The sequence below is a fragment of the Meriones unguiculatus genome, chromosome 7 (genome assembly GCF_030254825.1).
Source record: "Meriones unguiculatus strain TT.TT164.6M chromosome 7, Bangor_MerUng_6.1, whole genome shotgun sequence".
Lineage (NCBI taxonomy): Eukaryota > Metazoa > Chordata > Mammalia > Rodentia > Muridae > Meriones > Meriones unguiculatus.
This window is the reverse complement of record NC_083355.1, coordinates 32,802,955-32,820,709: the sequence shown is the minus strand read 5'-3', so window position 1 is coordinate 32,820,709 and position 17,755 is coordinate 32,802,955. Positions and strand designations below refer to the sequence as shown.

The 17,755-nt window shown below is 51.8% G+C and overlaps 1 protein-coding gene across 1 annotated transcript; it reads right to left on the bottom strand.

Annotated features, from left to right (window-relative positions):
• Nucleotides 1-127: 127 nt before the first annotated feature.
• Epx (eosinophil peroxidase) lies at nucleotides 128-11,393 on the bottom strand. The gene is made up of 13 exons (XM_021663958.2): nucleotides 11,228-11,393; nucleotides 11,012-11,105; nucleotides 10,679-10,854; nucleotides 10,381-10,498; nucleotides 10,165-10,294; nucleotides 8,359-8,565; nucleotides 7,106-7,424; nucleotides 5,722-5,882; nucleotides 5,153-5,408; nucleotides 4,445-4,615; nucleotides 1,640-1,877; nucleotides 814-1,020; nucleotides 128-538 (listed from the first exon to the last, which is right to left on the bottom strand). The coding sequence occupies exons 1-12, from the start codon at nucleotides 11,301-11,303 to the stop codon at nucleotides 819-821; spliced, it is 2,148 nt and encodes a 715-aa protein (XP_021519633.2). The 5' UTR covers nucleotides 11,304-11,393; the 3' UTR covers nucleotides 128-538; nucleotides 814-818.
• Between the last annotated feature and the right edge of the window lie 6,362 nt (nucleotides 11,394-17,755).

Here is a 17,755-nt window from a genome sequence, read left to right as displayed (position 1 = left end):
CTGAAGAGACACTGTGGCGAGTCCAGGCCGCATCTTAGCAGCCCTCATCTTTAATATGTGGGGCAAAGCTTGGAATGGGGGCCACACTCTCCCCAGCCCAACAAAGAGACAGCAGGCCATGCCCTCAGCATTGTTTTATTCGTAAAAGAAGCAGAGAGTGCTGTCCTTCCCGCAGGCCCAGAGGAAGACTGTGGGATGGCTAAGAGCCAGAACTGTGTGCTCTTCCCATCACACTGTGGGGCAGGCACAGGAGGAAGTGCTGAAACCCTCCCACAGCCTCTTGCTGGGATCTCAGAGCCTCGTTGCTTAGCTCGCAGGCTCTTAGACCTGGTGCTGATTCATAACCTAACATCTAAGAGGTTCCCAAGGTAAGTGGGCTCGTTGCCATAGCACCCTTAGCACTCACAACCAACAGAGGCAGCTCTGAGCTGTAAGCAACAAAAGCTCCAGCAGGAAATGGTGGTTTGCAGGGAGAAGTCAGCCTGATGAACTCTTCCCCCACCCTCGTCTCCAAGACTCGGGGGCTTGGCATGGAATCCTGTGGGAATAGCAGAAATAAGTGAATGAGAAATTTGTTAGATATCCCAATAGCTAGGACATTAGTGACAAAAGCGAGGGCAGTTAAACCTGTCTAATTGTCCCTCTTACCCCATCAAGTCCTAGACCCCAAAACTGACTATCAGCCCAAAAGCTACCAATTTTGGAAGCCACTAGAAAAGGTACCATGTTCCTACTGACGAATTCTTTTGTCCCTGCTTAGCAGATGGGATGTCCTCTTCCAGGGAGGGATGCCACTGTAAGATCTCCCCTTACCTGCCTCATTTGCCTCGCCAGGCCAACAGGTTCAACTTGGGAATGCTGCTACAGCTCACAAAACCCCGTGGGTAGATGTTAGCTCTGAAGATGTCCCTCGAAACCGTGGTGATGCCCGTATTGTCGCACACAATCCGAGACAAAGAAACCTGTCTCAGGGCTTTGCGTTGTCTTTTGGTGAAAACTCCCCGTTTCTCCCACCAGAATCTGTAGGTCAAGAGGGAGTTGGAGAGTTAGCGCGCAGTGAGCCTCTCGCGTGCCTGGCTCTTCAGACATTCTGCTGTATCCATTTCACAAGTGAACTGCCCAGAAGTAAGCATACAACTATGTAGGTGGCCAGGGATGGGTTTGAACTCAAGCATATGTCACATCTGAATAGTCAGGTCTTAAGCCACAAGCTCACTAGAGGAAAAACCAGTTTTGGTTCTTTCTGCCCATGTCTTCTGCTAGCTCAGAAGAGTGAGGCTGGCTAGTCGCTGATCTGGCCAGCCTAGGCTGTGTCAGTCTTGCCGAGGTCAGCATTTCTTTCCCTCCAACCCACTTTCCATGGGGATGGGTGGTCGTAACCAGAGGACCCCTACAGGTAACAGCAGATCACTGCCCCTCTCCAGACTATAGGTGGACAGTCCTGCGTGTTGTGTGTATTGGACTGAGGAGTGTGTCCTGATGTAAAAAAGCCCATGGACACAGATTTCCTCCTGGTCCCAGGTCCTGTGATCTTGGAAGAAATTAAGCTTTCTTCGTCGTCCATCCACTCAACCCTGTGTCTTTCTCCTCTCCTTTGGGTGCTGGTTTATTTTAGGCTGGGGGGGGGGGGGTCACTTACCTGTCTCCATCTCTGGCTCTTCTGAACTGGTTCTCAAAAAGACAAGCCAGAAGAGGCCCCACGCGGGCCCCCGGCAGGAGAGGCTCGGCGATGGCCCCAATCCAGATGTCAATGTTGTCGGGTGTCCCATACAGCCTCAGAAACTTCCTTGCCAAATTCTGATTCTTCAGCACCCGGCTAAGCTGGGCCAAGTTGCGGGGCTGGGAAAGGCCACAGAAGCGTCTCCAGGCATTGTATCCTGCAGGGGAGCCAGGAAGCAGCTCTGTCAGCCTCCCACGAGCATCTGCTGTTGCCCAGAGCCTCGAGTATAGTCTGTGGTCGGTACTGGACAGAACCAGAGGACCCTGCGGGTTACAGCAGACCACCGCCCTCTCCAGACTGTAGGTAGACAGTCCTGTTGTGTGTGTATTGGACTGAGGAGTGTGTCCTGATGTAAAAAGCCCACAGACACAGATTTGTGTACGTGTTTACATATTGTGCGTGCATATGGAGGTCAAAGGTGGTGTTTGTCAGATGCTGTCTACTTTTTTTTTTTTTTTAACCTGTCCTGGAACTCATCAAGTAACCTAGGCTGGCCAGCCAGGGAACCCCCAGGCATGTGCCATCTCTGCCTCTCATGCCCTGGGATTACAAAAGTATGCCACCCAAGCCTGTTTTGTTTTTGTTTTTGTTTTTTAAAGCAGTTTATGGGGAATAAGCTCAGATCCTTATGCCTTCAAGCCAAGCACTTTACTAACCCCTAACTCGGAGCCCCACAGATCTGTCATTTAATATTGTCCCTGGGTTCATATACATTTTATAGGCACACTTCTCAGAACATTTTTAAAAATCAGGTTTGAAGAATAAAAATGGCTAAATGAGGAAACAACAAATGGTGAACATAGATAAAAATGCCCATCAGGAAAGGCCTTCACCCGGGAATGATCCCATGTCTATGAAGGATCCAAGCGGAAAGCAGATGAGTGGTTACCAGGGCTACTGTGGGGCTGGGGAGTGGCCTTCACTACAGAGCTTCTTAAGGGCATGAAAGTGTTTAAACGTTAGGTCATGCTCATTGCTTCCCAGCCTTTTGGCAAAGCTCAAGTGTGGCTCGGTTGTGGTCCTGGCTGTTTAATTATATAATGTGTTTGGCTGGACTTGATGGTATGTTAAATTCAACAATTCAACAAAGCTGTTTTAAAACTTTCACCTTGGAACTTTCCCAGGTGGGCGGTGCTGATTCCCAAGCTGTCAGGATCCTACACGCCAGGGCAAGACTTAGTGTTAACGCTGCTGGGGTGGTAAAGCCAGACCTTTGCCAGACTTGAAGAAACAGCAGCCTGTGGCATCCATTGAACTACACTTTACAAACATTGTATTCCAGCCAACAAAGGAAAACAATACCACATTTTATCATCACTAAGTACTGTTCTGTATCTCTCAAGACCTCACAGTACCTTTGTGAAGTACCCTGTGGTATGAATCCAGCCAGGCATCGGCTGTTCAGGGTCACTTAGTTCTAAGTGGAGTTCAGAGCAGGCGGGACATTTCCAGATCTCCTGTTGGCTGGGGAAGGGACCAGAGGAGACTGCAAGAGTCAGTATCAGGCTGTTTGTGGGGAATAGAAAGTTACAGTGTGGCAATTTGAGTGGCCAGCAATGCCAGCATTCCAGCAGGGGGCGCCAAGAGCTCCTTAGCAGTCAGGAGCATGGAGTTTAAGACCTGGGGAAATGACTCAGCTTGCCACGCAAGCATGAGGACCTGAATTGAATCTCCAGAACTCCAGGCCTCAAAAACACAAGGTAGAGCTGAGTGGCAGTGGGGCACATCCTTAACCCCAGCAGAGGCAGGTCGTCCCTGAGTTTGAGGCAAGCCTGGTCTACAGAGTGAGTTCTAGGACAGACGGGGCTGCATAGAGAGGACCTATCTAAAATGAATGAATGAATTAATTAATTAATGAGTATACATGTACAGAGAGAGAGAGGAGGTGGAGGAAGAAGAAGAAAATGATAGAGTTCCTGGTCCCTCAGTGTCTGCCATTGCTGTAGTGAGCAGCGTAGGCAGAAGGAGGCCCCCTGACTCCTTTGCACATGTGTGCGGGGCCTCCGGGACACAAGGGGCTTCAGGTTCTACCTGAAGCTGTTTGGAAGAAAGGCAAGCTAGAGCTGAAACCTCTTTTTTGGTGTTGAATGGGGCCAAACAACAGGAAGAATGAAGGCATTTTGAAACCGGATTTTTACTTCATATTTTCATGGCTTTGAGCAAATCTCTAGCCATCTCTGACTTACTCCCCATGGTGGCTGAGACAGCTGCTGCTGAAGGCCATTGGGACAAGGAAATGAAAAAAATGGAAATGTCTGTTCTCTTCACTCCTATGATACTGTCCTCCCCAAACAGCCCACGGGGGCCTTCCTCCTAGTCTCCTTGCTCACATCTCTCTGGCTCCTTGCCTTTCAAAGGGCCTAGAAATCTCTTTGGTCCTAGAAATTGCAATGCCTTCTTCTCTGAGTCACCAGTGAGGTGGGGAATGGGACAGGTCCTTCGTCTCCTAGTGCTTTTCACTGCTCAGAAAGTTCTGATCTCCTCTCTTCACTTCCTAGCCCCCTGACCTAGTCCTGGAGTGAACCTAAAGCTGGAGTCTCCTCTAGAGCAGACGGGGAGGAGCTGAGGAGTCAGCAAGCAAGGGATTGTGGGCGTCTCTGCTGCATCAACATGAGCCCTGCCGGCTCTGCACTACTGCACAACGTGTTCCTGTCTGAAGGGGGGGTCCAGGTCTGCTCTGAACCCCACCCACCCCAAACAGCCCCGTGTGAGGGGCCCCGTCACCTGGAAGCCCGTGGTCCCGGCTCCGCTGCATGTTCAGAGCTGCCAGATCCAGCCCGATCCTTCTCACTTGCTGAAAGAGCTTGTCCCGCAGCTCGTCCACCACCATGGAATCCTGCCGGTTCAGCTTAGCTGGGGTGGCCATGAGGCCTCGGAGGATAGGGTCGATGCCACCTGGTTGTGTGGAATGAGAGATTTGACCAGGCTCTTAGACGCTCCCGGCGTCAACCCATGAAGCCAGCTAACGACTGGGGCTCCTTGAAGGCCCATGTTATACCACTCTGACATTAGCCTGCCCCCCCTCCCGTTAAGAAACCCCCTTAATGAAGCCTGCTGATATAGGTGATATAGATATCATGATAATCCTGGTTACTCAGGGGGCTGAGGAAGGAGAATCACAAGTTCAAAGCCAGCCTGGTCTACTTTTAGTAAAACCGCTATATGAAATTTAAAAAGTAAAAAGGGTGGGGATGCAGTTTAATGGTATTGCACTTGCCTGGCATGGTAAGGCCCAGCTTTAATCCCCACTGAGTGCGAGAGCAAGAGCAGGACTCATATCCTCCCTTAGGACACGAGAGACTGACTCATTGGTGGCTACCTTCTTTCCCCTATCCTGAGGAGGCGTTTGCAGGCTGGACCAACAGACCGCAGCCCACCTGAGGAAGGGGTGTTTGGACCCTACCCCCCCTTGCCTTTGGGGAACGCAGTTACCTTCATGTACGATCCGCCAGCTGGCAAAGAATGCAGAGCTAAGTGGGACGTGGGAGTTGGGTGCCGAGGCCCGATACTGGCTGTCCAGGCGGAACATGAAGGGCTGAAGCATGGTGTGGCCAAAGCGGAAGGCCAGGGTGAAAACGTTGGCTACACGAGGGTCCACGTTGGAGCAGTACCCTCTGTAGGGGCCCAAGGTTCTTCTGATCCGGGCCTCGCCCAGAACTAGAGGCAGAAAGTCTCGGTAGGTGATGATCTGGAAGAGACGACCCGGGAGGAGTGTTGCCTGGGCGGCCTGCGTGTGGCCCTCCCTTTACCTCCGCGCAGACTCTCGCTTTTCAAAAGGTGTCTCAGGCACACGAGTGACTACTCCCATTGTGTCTCCCATTGGAGGATGAGACAGCGAAACCCAAAGAGAGTGTCACGGATGAGGTCGTGGTTAGTGTCAGAAGCAGGGGTAGGGATGTACCCCGAGCATTCGCACCCAGCTGCCTCGGGGTACAGCCTCCGAGCCACAGTCAGGAAGGCTGGGAGCTGCTCCGGCTCCTGCTGGCCTCTGGGCCTCCTACCTGGACCATAGCGCCCACAATCTTCCGGGCCTCATTGTATATCTTGTCTCCAGTCCAGCGGGGGTTCAGGCGCCTCAGCTCCGTGGCCAGCCGATTGTGTTCTCTCACAAAGAGGGTGTGCAAGGCCGCCAGTTTGGGGGTTTCACTTGACCGGGTGTCACCTTGAAAACCCCCCAAGTTCGAGATTACAAGAGAATCTTTTGGTAAGAGGAGATGGAGGTCTGGGGCCCGCAGACCAGGTGAGGCAAACCCCTGCCACTATGCTTCCTTCTGTCTCAGCGGTACCACGTGGCTTCTTACTGACCGTCACCTTCCTCCCCAGGACGGAGAGCACAGTGGGCACCTGGGTCCCTAAGTGGCTAGAGCAGGTTAGAACTAGATGAGACACACAGGGAAGATGCTGCTCTTCTTGCCTGGTGATTCTTTTCTACAAGAAGACCAGATCCACAGCCCAGACCACACACTGTGGGGAGATCACCCTGGGGACCTTGACCTTGGGACAACATGCCACCTGTCTGAGTCTGTTTCTCCAGCAAGGGCTTGATGGATTCGATTTGACTTTGATGTCATGATGCTCTTCCAAGGAAGCGGGGACTGGGCACACTGGGCAGGGCCCATTTCTGTACCCACACCTCTCCCATAAGCAGGCAGGGACAGCACACTCAGCCACAGGATGGCTTCTCACCCAGCCCCCACAGTCTTGTGAGCTCCTGGAAAGGAGTTCCACTTAAGCATCGAGGCAGAATAGAGAGACTCAGGAGCTACAGCGACTTAGTCCCAGTACAGGCTCTGCCCTCTCTGGAGCACGGCCACCGTTTCTGAGTCACAACTGAGATAGGATGATACATCCCTCCTTTCTGGCCTGCTGCGAGGTTCGGGGCTGGCCCAGAAATGATTGCTGTCATTACCCTAACCACACAGGAAGGCGGAGGTAAGGACTGTGAACAGAATGCAAACTATGCACATCAGGAGGAAGGTACCACATAAATGTGGAACTGTGTAGCAAGAAGAGAGGCACAGGACCAAGAAAAAAAAAATGAGATTCAGATGACTGAAGAGCCATCCTTTTCTGCCTCAGAAGAGTCAGCATCTTCTCTTGGGTCCCAGGAGCGTGACTCAGAGCAATGGGCAGATACTGTATCAAATTGAAGAGACTGTTCAATAAGTGGCTGGAGTGCCGAGCCCCTCAACACTGCAGACAATGAAGCTGAGATACCTGACCACACCCAGGGCATGGGCACGCCCCACTCACCAGCCTCCCCGGTGACTGCACCCCACGCTGAGGGCAGCCCCCCAGCCCCACCCCGAGGTCACAGATGTTTCCTCACCACCCCCCATCATGCCCCTCCCTCCCGGGAAGACTCTAACTCCCCAGCGGACGGACCTGCCAGGAAGCAGGGGACCCGCACAGCGCGGTTAGTGAGGAGGCAGGGGTCCTCTCGCAGGTTGTCGAAAGGCAGCAGGGCGCGCCCGTTGTCCTGGAAATGCTGGTTGGTGGCCAGCAGCCCCAGGTGGTTGGTCCGGTTGCGCAGCCGCAGGGCAAGGGTGACCTCGCTGCCGTACACCATGCTGGCGTCCACGAAGGACGTGAGCGCGTTGATCTGGTTGCGGACTTGGTTCTTGTTTTGGGGGCAGGCGGGCGCAGAGCGGAAGAAGGGGATGCAGTCACGCTGGTTCTTGATGCGGGGGTCATTGGGTGGGATCTAGGGCGAAGAGCACTCTGTGACTCCTCTGGGACCCCTCCACAGCAGGCTCACCAACTGGGGTGTCCCCCACTCCCTCACTCAAAACTTCTATACTCCAGGAAGCCCTCCAGGAACTCATCCAGACTCGAACCTGTGGCTTTGGGCCTGCTAGGCAAGTGCTCGCTACTCCTGAGATGAGCTCCCTAACCCTTCGATGAAGCTTTTGAAAGGATGAGGAGCATCATCTAACTGGAGAGGAGGCTGAGCCTCTGAGAGACAAGTCGTTGAACACGGGCTAAGCAGCGCGCAATGGAGGCAGCGTTCGCCGTGACTGCTGCACAAACCAAACGCTAACCTCGCGCTGTGAAGACCTGGAAAGCTCCACAGGGGAGGCACCAGGGCTGGAGGAAAAACAACCCCCTCGGAGTGCCTCCCTACCTATTGCAAACAAGCAAGCAAACCTGTAGGTCAGTGTGTGTGTGTGTGTGTGTGTGTGTGTGTGTGTGTACTCGTGCCCCTCCCTTTCCAGAGGAGACTTTGCTCTCTGAATTCTGTGTTTTCTTACCTAGTACTCTACACTCTCCTTGCCTTCCAGCTTGGATTAGGACCCTGCTCACAGCCCCAAACCAGCAGGAGTTGGCAAGAACTGTAGAGCTCTTGGCCTGCACCAGCCCAGGAAGGGCAAAAGATGAGACCAGGATAGTTTCTAAAAGAGGCCCAGAGACCTCCTCTGCTGGAGTGAGATCCGTAGGTCAAGGCCTGTCTCTGATATATCTCTCCTCCGTGAAACTCCAATGGAGCCTCCCCCCATCCTCTACCCCTCAACATACATAGCAGGGGGCACCTGTGTTTCCTGGTCTCTGGGTGGGGCTCGTTTCTCCCAGATTACCCCACATCTTGCTTTCTGGGCTGGAAGCTACCCCCAGAGACCCTGAAGGTTGGCTGAGCGTACCTTGATGGGGAAGCAGGGAGGCAGCTGGGCACAGGTCCTCTCACAGTCCACACCCATATTGAAGGCCACTCTGGCCGGGGATTCTGGGGAGAAGTCCAGGTCATGGTCGATGAACTGGCCCCACTGCATGAACATGAGGGCCCGGCCCTGGTCTGATGTCAGCTTCTTGCTGGGGAAGCGCACGATCTGATTGGAGACAGCCCGGACCTGGGGGGGAAGTACAGTCAGCACGGGTCTGGGCTCAGGATCTGGGCCAGTGCTGAGAGCTGACAGTTTCCCATCCACCTCCCCATTCCTCTCTTCTGTTCTTAGAGATGCCACCCTGTCCTGTGGCGGTTGTCGCCCCCAGAAGGATGTTCTACAGCTTGGCCTGAAGCTTTTTGAGACGCTGAGGCAGGAGGATTATAACCAGGGGTGGTCTGTTATATAGGGAGTCACATGTCGATCTGAACTATCTCATCAAGTGTGAGGGACTCCAAACCAGCAGACCAACCCCACCAGCTGTTCCACAGAGATGAAAGACAAGTGTGTAGACAGAGAGATTATAGAACTGGTGGTCTGCAGAAACAGGACTGATTTCAAGGAGACAGACAGTAGATAGAGAACAGGGTAGACAGAAGAATCAATAGAATAAAGTTTAGCATTAATATTTTGGCAGGTAGGAGACTGTTATATTAACATATCAATGTTAACTGAAAGTTGATAATTGTGAAATTACAGACCATGAATTCTCGGTGCATAGCTCTTTATATTCAACAAGATACTTTGGCCTGAACATAGAGGCTCACACCTATAATCCCAGCCCTAGGAAAAGGTAGGAGGATTGCTGTGAGTTTGAGACCAGGCTGGGTTGCCGTCCAAGTTCAGGCCAGTGTGGACTATAACATAAAACCTTGTCTCAGAGGGTAAAACAAAGGGACTGGGAGATAGTGGGTAAAAATACTTGCTATGACCTGAATTCTAATCTCCAGGACCTACACGGAAGCCAAGCACGACTACATGTGCCTGAAGCCCAGACAATGAGGGAAGAGACAGGCTAGTCCCAGGAGCTCACTTAGCCAGTCAGCTTACACAGAACAGCAAGCTTCAGGCTGGGAAAGAGACCTTGTCTCAAAAACTAAAAAAAATTAAAATGGCGGCTGGAGAGACGGCTCAGAGGTTAAGAGCACTGGCTGCTCTTCCAGAGGTCCTGAGTTCAATTCCCAGCAACCACAGGGTGGCTCACCACCATCTATAATGAGATCTGGTGCCCTCTTCAAGCCTGTAGGCAGAACACTATGTACATGATAGATAGACAGACAGATATAGATAGATAGATAGATAGATAGATAGATAGATAGATAGATAGATAATGTGACGGTCATGATCAATAAAGGAAGACACCCAATGTCTTCCTCTGACCTCCACATGCCTGTGCATACTTGCACATACCTGCACACACATATCACACAATACACACCCACACACACAGGAGGGAGAGAGAGGGAGATGCTTTGACACCAGTCCTCTCATAAGAACAATAAAGTAACTCCATCCGTAATAGGTAGCATTAAGGGAGCGTGGTCTGTACAGCTGTTGATTCCAAGGATTTCACTTCCTTTCACAGAAACTCTGGATTATTCCATGGACAGGTGAAGGAGCCAAGATACAGAAAGTACGTGGTATTCTCTACCCAAAGTGACTCAGCAGCTCAGGGGGAGCGGAGGCCGGGTCTGAGCCCTGCCTGCCTAACGACTCAAGACTGTATTTTACAGCTCTGTATCTAAAAGAGAGCAAGCGTTTTCCAGACCCCTCGCACTAACTCACAAGGGGAAGGACGAAGCCGTTGCGCCTCTTGCCAGGGGTCCAGCCGAAAGGGAGAGACCTACAGTCTTCATACTCAGCCGGCAGCCAGCGGGCCAGGGCTTGGTTAGAGGCGCCCAGCAAGGGTCTCTTCCTGAGGTGGTGGATAGATGGGTGTTAGCAGGGCACAGGGTCTGAGACAGAGAGCGGGGAACGGAGGCGCCCCCCCCCGACACCCACTTGTTGTTGCATCTCCCTGTGATGGTTCGGTACTTGTTGCTGCACCCCTCGGCCTGGTCCTGGGGAGCGCAGCCACTGGCCTGGGACAGCAGGCGCAGCTGCGGTTCTGTGAGCGCGTCTGGGGAGAAGGGAGAGTGGGGTTATGAGTTCAGAACCCTACTTCTTTCCCGGGCTGGTCGTTCCCATCCCTGGGTCATCTCTAACATCCCCTCGGCTTCTTGCCCCGCCTCCTACGATCGGGCTTTCTTCCACTCCCAGGCTAGGGCAGGTCTATGGGGCTCTGTGGGAAACACAGTACCAGTGACGTTGAAGGGCCCGGATCCCTGTGGCTGAAGTTTCTCTTCCAGCAGCCCTAAGGCCACGTGCATATAATCAGCAGCCTGAACAGCTCTTCTGGTGGCTGCCACCGGCTGCTTGAAGTAGGCCAGGAGGTCCATGGGGCTGGCTGAGCCACTGCGAAGGCGCTGCTTGATGCTGTCCCAAAGAGGAGGAGAAAGAGGGGGCTGGAAGAGGGCTCAGGCGTCCATTAGATCCAGCAGGGAGACCCTTAGTGCTCAGGGGTTCAGGCTGGGTAAGATGACTTTGCCAAGAGCCCGTCCTCCCTCATCGACCCTCTCAGTCCCACACCTACCTCTTCTGGGTTTGATTGTAGGCTGAATCCACCAGCAACTTGGCCTCTGCTATGCAGTCCTGAAGGACTGAATTTTCCACTGGACCGGGGAAAGCTGTTCAGAGGGATGGGGACTCAGTATTCAAGGGGAGCCAAAGACTCCCAAGATGTAAGCGTTTTCCCTCCAAACCTTTGCTTTAGACCAATCTTCTGCCTTCGTATCTAAGGGGCTCCTACCTGGGGCAGTGCCCTCGGAGGTTTGGGTGAGGATGAACGTGGCTAGGGCCCATACCAGGGCGAGTAGCAGCTGCATCGTACAAGCGGGACTCCTGCTAGAGCTGAGCGGGCAAGCAGTGCCCACAGACTGCACAGGGGGGCCTCCCGCTCCTTTCTCCCCAGCGGACCAGAGATGGCCTCTTTCCGCTTAGTCTTCTCTGAAAGGAGCTAAGAAGAGACTTTATATCCCATCCTGGGGGAGAGAGGGCAGGACTTGGCTCTCCCCCGCCCACTAGAAGCCCAGCCCCTGAGGCGGAGCCCTGGGACCTCTTTCTGGTTTTCAGGGGAGCCTGTGTGATTGAAACGCCCCATCCTTAACCATTGAGCCATCTCTCATACCCACCTCTACTTATGCGTCCATGGATGCAGTTCTCCCACAAACCAAAGCAGCACTGAGGATATAGATGCCAGCCAGAGAAGAATGATGAGCGACCAAGGTTCTGACAGGAAAACAGGGTTGGGCCCCATCACTGATTGTGGCCCTGGGGAAGTCACTCCTCATTTCCAGACCTCATTTTCACATCCCTAAAATAGGAGTCCGGTGGATGTTTGGAAAGGCTCCTTTCTTCCCCCGTCAGGACAGATAAGGGGTCTGGACTTACTCTCGTATCCCCCATACTCAGCACAAGGCTTCATTCAGTAGGTATTCATTAAAGGTTTGTAGAGTGAATGAAGAGTCAGTGATTCAGTTCTCTCCTTGCCTCCCTGATGCTATCACGGGTGGGCTTCCATTTCTCTTATCTCTAGTGCAGAACTCAACTCAGTCAGTCAGTCAGCCCTCCCCCACCCCAGCCCTTGACCCCTCCATTCCTTTCCCCCTGACAGATCCTTCTCTGGAGGAGCCTGCTGACCCTGTCTTCATCTGCCTGGACAACTAGTGTTCAGCTCTGGACCAGGCTCTGGAACCACTGCCACTGTGCCCTTAACCCATCTATTGAGGTCCCTTCAGATGGCCACATCCATTCCTTCCTCGATGCAGACCCTGCCTTCTGGACCTCACAAGACTCCTCCCAGGCTCTTCAACCCTTCCTCCCCCTTCCACCACCACCCCCACTCAACCTGCACAATGCCTGCCCCTGCTCCCTCCTCCCACATCAGTGCTCCCTCCACTGCCACCGGGCTCAACTGTTGCTCCTGAAACAGCCACTTCGCTTTGGCAACTCCTTTCACAAGCCCCAGTTGACACGGCTCCCCTATCTTATCTCCCATCTTCAGCGAGGCCCCAACCTGTGTGCTAAGGGGGAAAAAAAGCTACAGGGAAGGATGAGAGTCCACTAGGTCCCCTGCTGTCACCCTGATAGACCTCAGGTTCCAAACCTGTGAGCCAGAACAGTGGTCCCAAGAGGCTGTAACATGCATAGCTGGGCTTCTCCTCCCCTCCAGATGCCCCAGGCTGCTGCTGGGTTTTCCAGGTTACCCTAGCAACCCTATACCCTGCTGGGGTCTGCTGTCCCCCGCAGGGGTCACCAGTTCTTCAGCAGCAGGCATTAGGCAAGAATGGTTACAACGACCGACCGACCGGGTTGCAGCGGGTTTGGGGGATGAGCTTGAGGCAGGACCCTGAGCTCTAGACCCATTCCGCCTGCTACGTTGGGGATATTTGGCTATCTTAACAATTTGGGCTTATTGACTGCTCGGTATAATGACGAAGTTCTGGAGGCCCATGGAGAACCTCATCAGGGGCTCCGTCCCTTCAGCAGCAGCAGCTAAAGCTGACCCTTGGGTCTGGACTGAAGAAGTATGGTCTGTCGCATGGCCTTCCTAACCCCTGGAGCTGGGTACTTCTTTGTCTTGCACTCGGCTGCTCTCCTATGGGACCCTGTTCAAAGATTCCAATCATGCTACTCTTCTGTCTGTAATCCCCACTTTGACTCAGGCTTCCCCTTTTCACCTAGCTCCCTCGAGGAGGCCATATTTGACCACCCCCTCCCAAGTCAAGGGGGGCCTCCATCCTGCACTCAGTACCAAGGAGCCCACTGAGGGCAGCTCAAGGAGTGCCCAAAAGCTTTTGATATAATCCCAGCATCCCATTAGGCAAGCTGCCCAGCCCAACAGCCTGCTCCAGCTCCTGCGCAGTGAGGTTTTTCCTGGCTGCCTGGGGGAGCACCATGACAGGCTACCGCAGTGCCTAGCTCCGCAGTGCCTTGAAGAAGCCTGCCTTTCTAGTCAATTGTTGCTCCTTTATTCCCTTCACACCAGGCTGTCCCTCAGGCAGTCGCTGACTTTGTAAGACCTGGGGTCTCACAGCTCAGGAGTTCAATCGCACCCTTCCCAGAAACTCCCCCAGACCAAGACTCGTTGCAAAAGCAAGAGGTTTATTAACCATTGCACAATGGGGTCACCCCTGCCGGTCAGCAAAGAGTGGCACCAGGAGACAAAGGCCTTTAACTTTTTAAAAGAAAAATTGTGGGAAATTTGAAGTTGCAGTTTTGGCAATTTAGGATTGGATGAGGAAGCTATAAAGTAAGATAATTGGTTAGTCTTAGGTGCTCAAGCTTGGCCAGTCCTGCCAAGTGTGGAAGCAGCTGCAATTTAAGGTGGGGGTGGTTAGCTCATCCTTGAAGATTAGGGGCTACAGACTTTTGGCTGGAGGTCAAAAGCTACTCAGAAGAAGTCTAGGTTCGTTGCTAAGAAACGCTATCTCAAGGACAAGGGTCTGGTCCTTCTTTTGCTGAGTGAAGGTCATTGCTTGCTTGTTCTTTTTTTTTATATCTGTCCTCACAGATACGGTCACATTCCTTCACTCTCTGGAAAGGTACTAAGAGGCTTTAGCTTAACCTGGACCTAAAACTCAAAACTATAAGTTTTAGAAGACATATAGGTTACAAAGTTAGCCTAACCCTTTCAACTTCAGCTTGGTTGTAGGACTGAAGAGTACAAAAGCTTCTAGAGTCCTTCAGGGATAGATCGCTAAAATGGAGGCCTCCAAAGGGAGGTTCCTCGGTCTCTCAGGGTCTGGGAGTACTGGGACCCAAGGGAAGGGATAGTGATGAAGGGATGGAGCCCCTGATGAGGTTCTCCAGCCTAGCCACCCACTGTGGCCCTCACTAAGTCACAGGTCTGATGGACAGGCAGGGTCCTGACATTTGCTCTGACACGGACTTCTTTCTGTAGTCAAAGTAATCAGAAGGGACCAGAAGAGAAGTGTAGGCAAAGGCCATGAGTCCCCATGCCTTTCCCCATTGGCTTTTTCTCACAGCACCTCATTGGGGCAATTTTCCTTTGTAGCTACGTGTCAATCAAGTGTGTCAGACCCCAGGGCCTCCTTCAGTATCCTCCTCTACCCATTAAAATCGTTTTGAATAATACTCATTAAATAAAACAAATAATAATGGCCAGAAATGGTCTTTGTGTATATAATCATGCCAGTAAAAAAATATATATGTCTATGCATATATAGACATATAGACATACATTATTGGCATATATGTGTGTGTGTGTGTGTGTGTGTGTGTTGTTCAGGAGTGGGTCGGCCTCAGCAGCATAGGGAGTCTGAGGTCAGCTTGAAATACATGAGACCCTGTCTGCAAACAAATACATGCATATATACATATACACACATACAAACACACTAACTTGTGTAATAGGAAAAGCATAATGGATTAATGTTTTTAAATTAAATAGTGTGGCTTAAATTAAGGGGAGATAGATTTTATTTTCTTTCTGGTTGTTTGCTTGGTTGGTTTTGGTGTTTGGGACAGAACCTCATGAAGTCCAGGGCAGCTTGAAACTCCCCCTCAGGCCTCCACCTCCCAAGGGCTGAGATTACAGGCTCGTGCCACCACACCTGACTTATCCTAGCAGTTTGAGTATTCAACGCATCGTTACCATTTTCTCAATTTGTTCTTCAGTTTTGAAGTCGGCAGCTGTGCCAGGTGGGGAGGACCACGCCTGTCATCCCAGCACATGGGAGGCTGATGAAGTTCAAGACTAACCTGAGCTACACAACAGGAATGTTATCTCAAAAGCAAGCAAACGGAGAAGAAGCAGCTCAGTCTTGAAGGTACAAATAAACCAGTAAAGCATTTCATGGGTGAAGCAAATTGTACGTAAAGATACAGTTTGCAAGGCTGGAGAGATGGCTCAGTGGTTAAGAGTAGATACTGCTCTTCCAGAGGACCTGAGTTCAATTCCCAGCACCCACATTCAACAGCTCACAACTGCCTGTAACTCCAGTTCCGGGGGATATAATGCCCTCTTCTGGACTCCTAGAGCACCTGCATTCATATGTGCATACCCACACACATGTGTGTGTGTGTGTGTGTGTGTATGCAAGAAGTTAAAAATTAATAAAAATAAATATTTTTAAAAGATATGGTTTCACTCACTGCTTTAAACTGAAATTTTAATCAAAATGCCAGTCTTCATATAGAACAACACAATTAAAAGGAAATCTAATTCTGTCTCTTTGGCGTCATGAGTATTGTGCTATCATCATTTATGTCAACTATTTTTTGTTTTGCTCGAGACAGCGTTTCATGTAGCCCAGGCTAGCTTCAAACTTGCTATGTAGCCAATGACGACCTTGAACTACTTTTACCCAGAGCTGGAGTTACAGACATATATATACCACCACACCCATTTCATGTGCAGCGGCCGGTGATCGACAGGCAAGCATTCTTTCAACTGAGCTCCATCCCCAGCCAAATGAAATGTTTAAATACAAAACTGCACAGCTTAGCGCTTACTTCTGAAGTAAATGCACCCAGCTGAGGCAACCATCGTATAACTGGGAATTTCCTAAATTAGCCACAGTACTTATGAGCAACAATAATAATAATAAAAAAACCCACTATCTTGAAGCTCACGGATTTATTAAAGCTAAAACGGTATTTGCAGCAATTACTTAGCATACAGGGCCACACAAGCTGTACTTGGGGAGAAGTTTATTGCTGAAACTGTTTGGAGTGACAGTTGTAGGGTGACCACCATGAGCCATCTGACCCTGTGTAATAACTGCTTGTGAATTCCTGGAACCCCTTCTTTTCTGTGCAGGGGTGAACAGCCAGCTTCGCTCTTTCATTAGTGACGAGACAGGAGGCTTTTGGTCCCTCCACAACCCACCCCTACACATATTTTGTGGAAAGGAGGAGGGAATCACTGTGTTCTAGGAACCCTGGGACGGCGAAGGGGCTGTTCCCAGGTTGTCCTAGAGGTGCATAGTGACCTGTCTCTCTGAGGAGTCTGTCTCTTCAGCAGCAGGAACCCCGGATGCCTCCAAACCTCCTCAGAGCATCTTTCTAGCCTTCACTATTATCTCTCCCCACCATCCACCACACCCCAGCCTTAATGGATGTGCCTTTCTCTCCCACCTCTAGCCCCTCATGCACACTCTTTTGCCAGAATAACGATACTCATTTTACCCCAACCTCCTCCAGGAAACCTTCTACCTGCCATTTTCTGCTCACCCCCAAATACTCCTCAGATACCCCTTTTTGATCTACAGGACACGGCACAACGATGTTTCTCAGAGCCCAGGTTGAACTTGACTGAAGGAATCCCACCATGTCCTTCTTCTGGATGAGTGGGAGAAGGAACCCTGTACATGATTTTTATGGTGTGTATTCAGCCAGCAGACATCTGGGCAGGGTCTCGGAAGCGAGCAGCATTCTTGTTTAACCTGCTAATCCCACCCCGGAAAGAAAAACACATCCTCTCCCTGATCTAGCTGGGATTTCTCAAGTCCTCATCCTTCTCTGGGGGCCAGTTAGGCCACAGGTCCAGGGTGGAGGGCTGGAGTCTGAGCCACCAGAGAAGAGTGGGGGTGCACAGACCAATAAGCATGGAGGCTACATGCTGAGGGCAGCAGCAGGTTGGGTGTTTGGGAAGCTTGGCTGTCTAGGAGGCTACTGTGAGCTCTTCCCTCAGCAAGTGGAGCCCAGAACCTGCCTCTGGGCTTGCGAAAGTGTTCCTCCGGGCCTGACTAGGCCACAGGCAAGGGAATCGCAAGGCCAAGCTCTTCCCCTGAAAGGGAAATGGCTGAAACACAAACAAACAAACAATCAAGGCTGACTCCCCCGCCCCCAGGGCCTCTCAGGAGGACCCTAGTTAACAGCAAGGATGAGACTCAAGGCTGTGTGTCATGCCCAGAACTGAGAGCAAAGAGGAAGAAGGGGTAGGGGAGGGCAAAGAAGGGGAGGAAGAGGTTACCATTCTTGGGTCACAGAAAGTGACCTCTGGGAGTGCTCAGGAGTGGGTCCCTGACCGGCCAGCTTCTCAACTGCTTGCTTGCGCTCCCTGCTTCCCTCCCCTCCCTCTCTCTGGCTGTCTTAGGCTGTGAGAATATGGGCCCATGGAGGAGTTGGTCCCACGAGCCAAAGCCAGCTTCCGGTCTCTCCTACCGTCTCACTCTGACCCCCAGCAGCTCCTCCTAAATGTGGAGGAGGAGGGTCCCAGGATCTGGCTCCTGCCTCACCTTCCAGGGTGAACCTCCTGTTCCTGTGCTTTCTACACGCAATGGCTTTCAGCCTACTAGCAAAGTCTACAGTC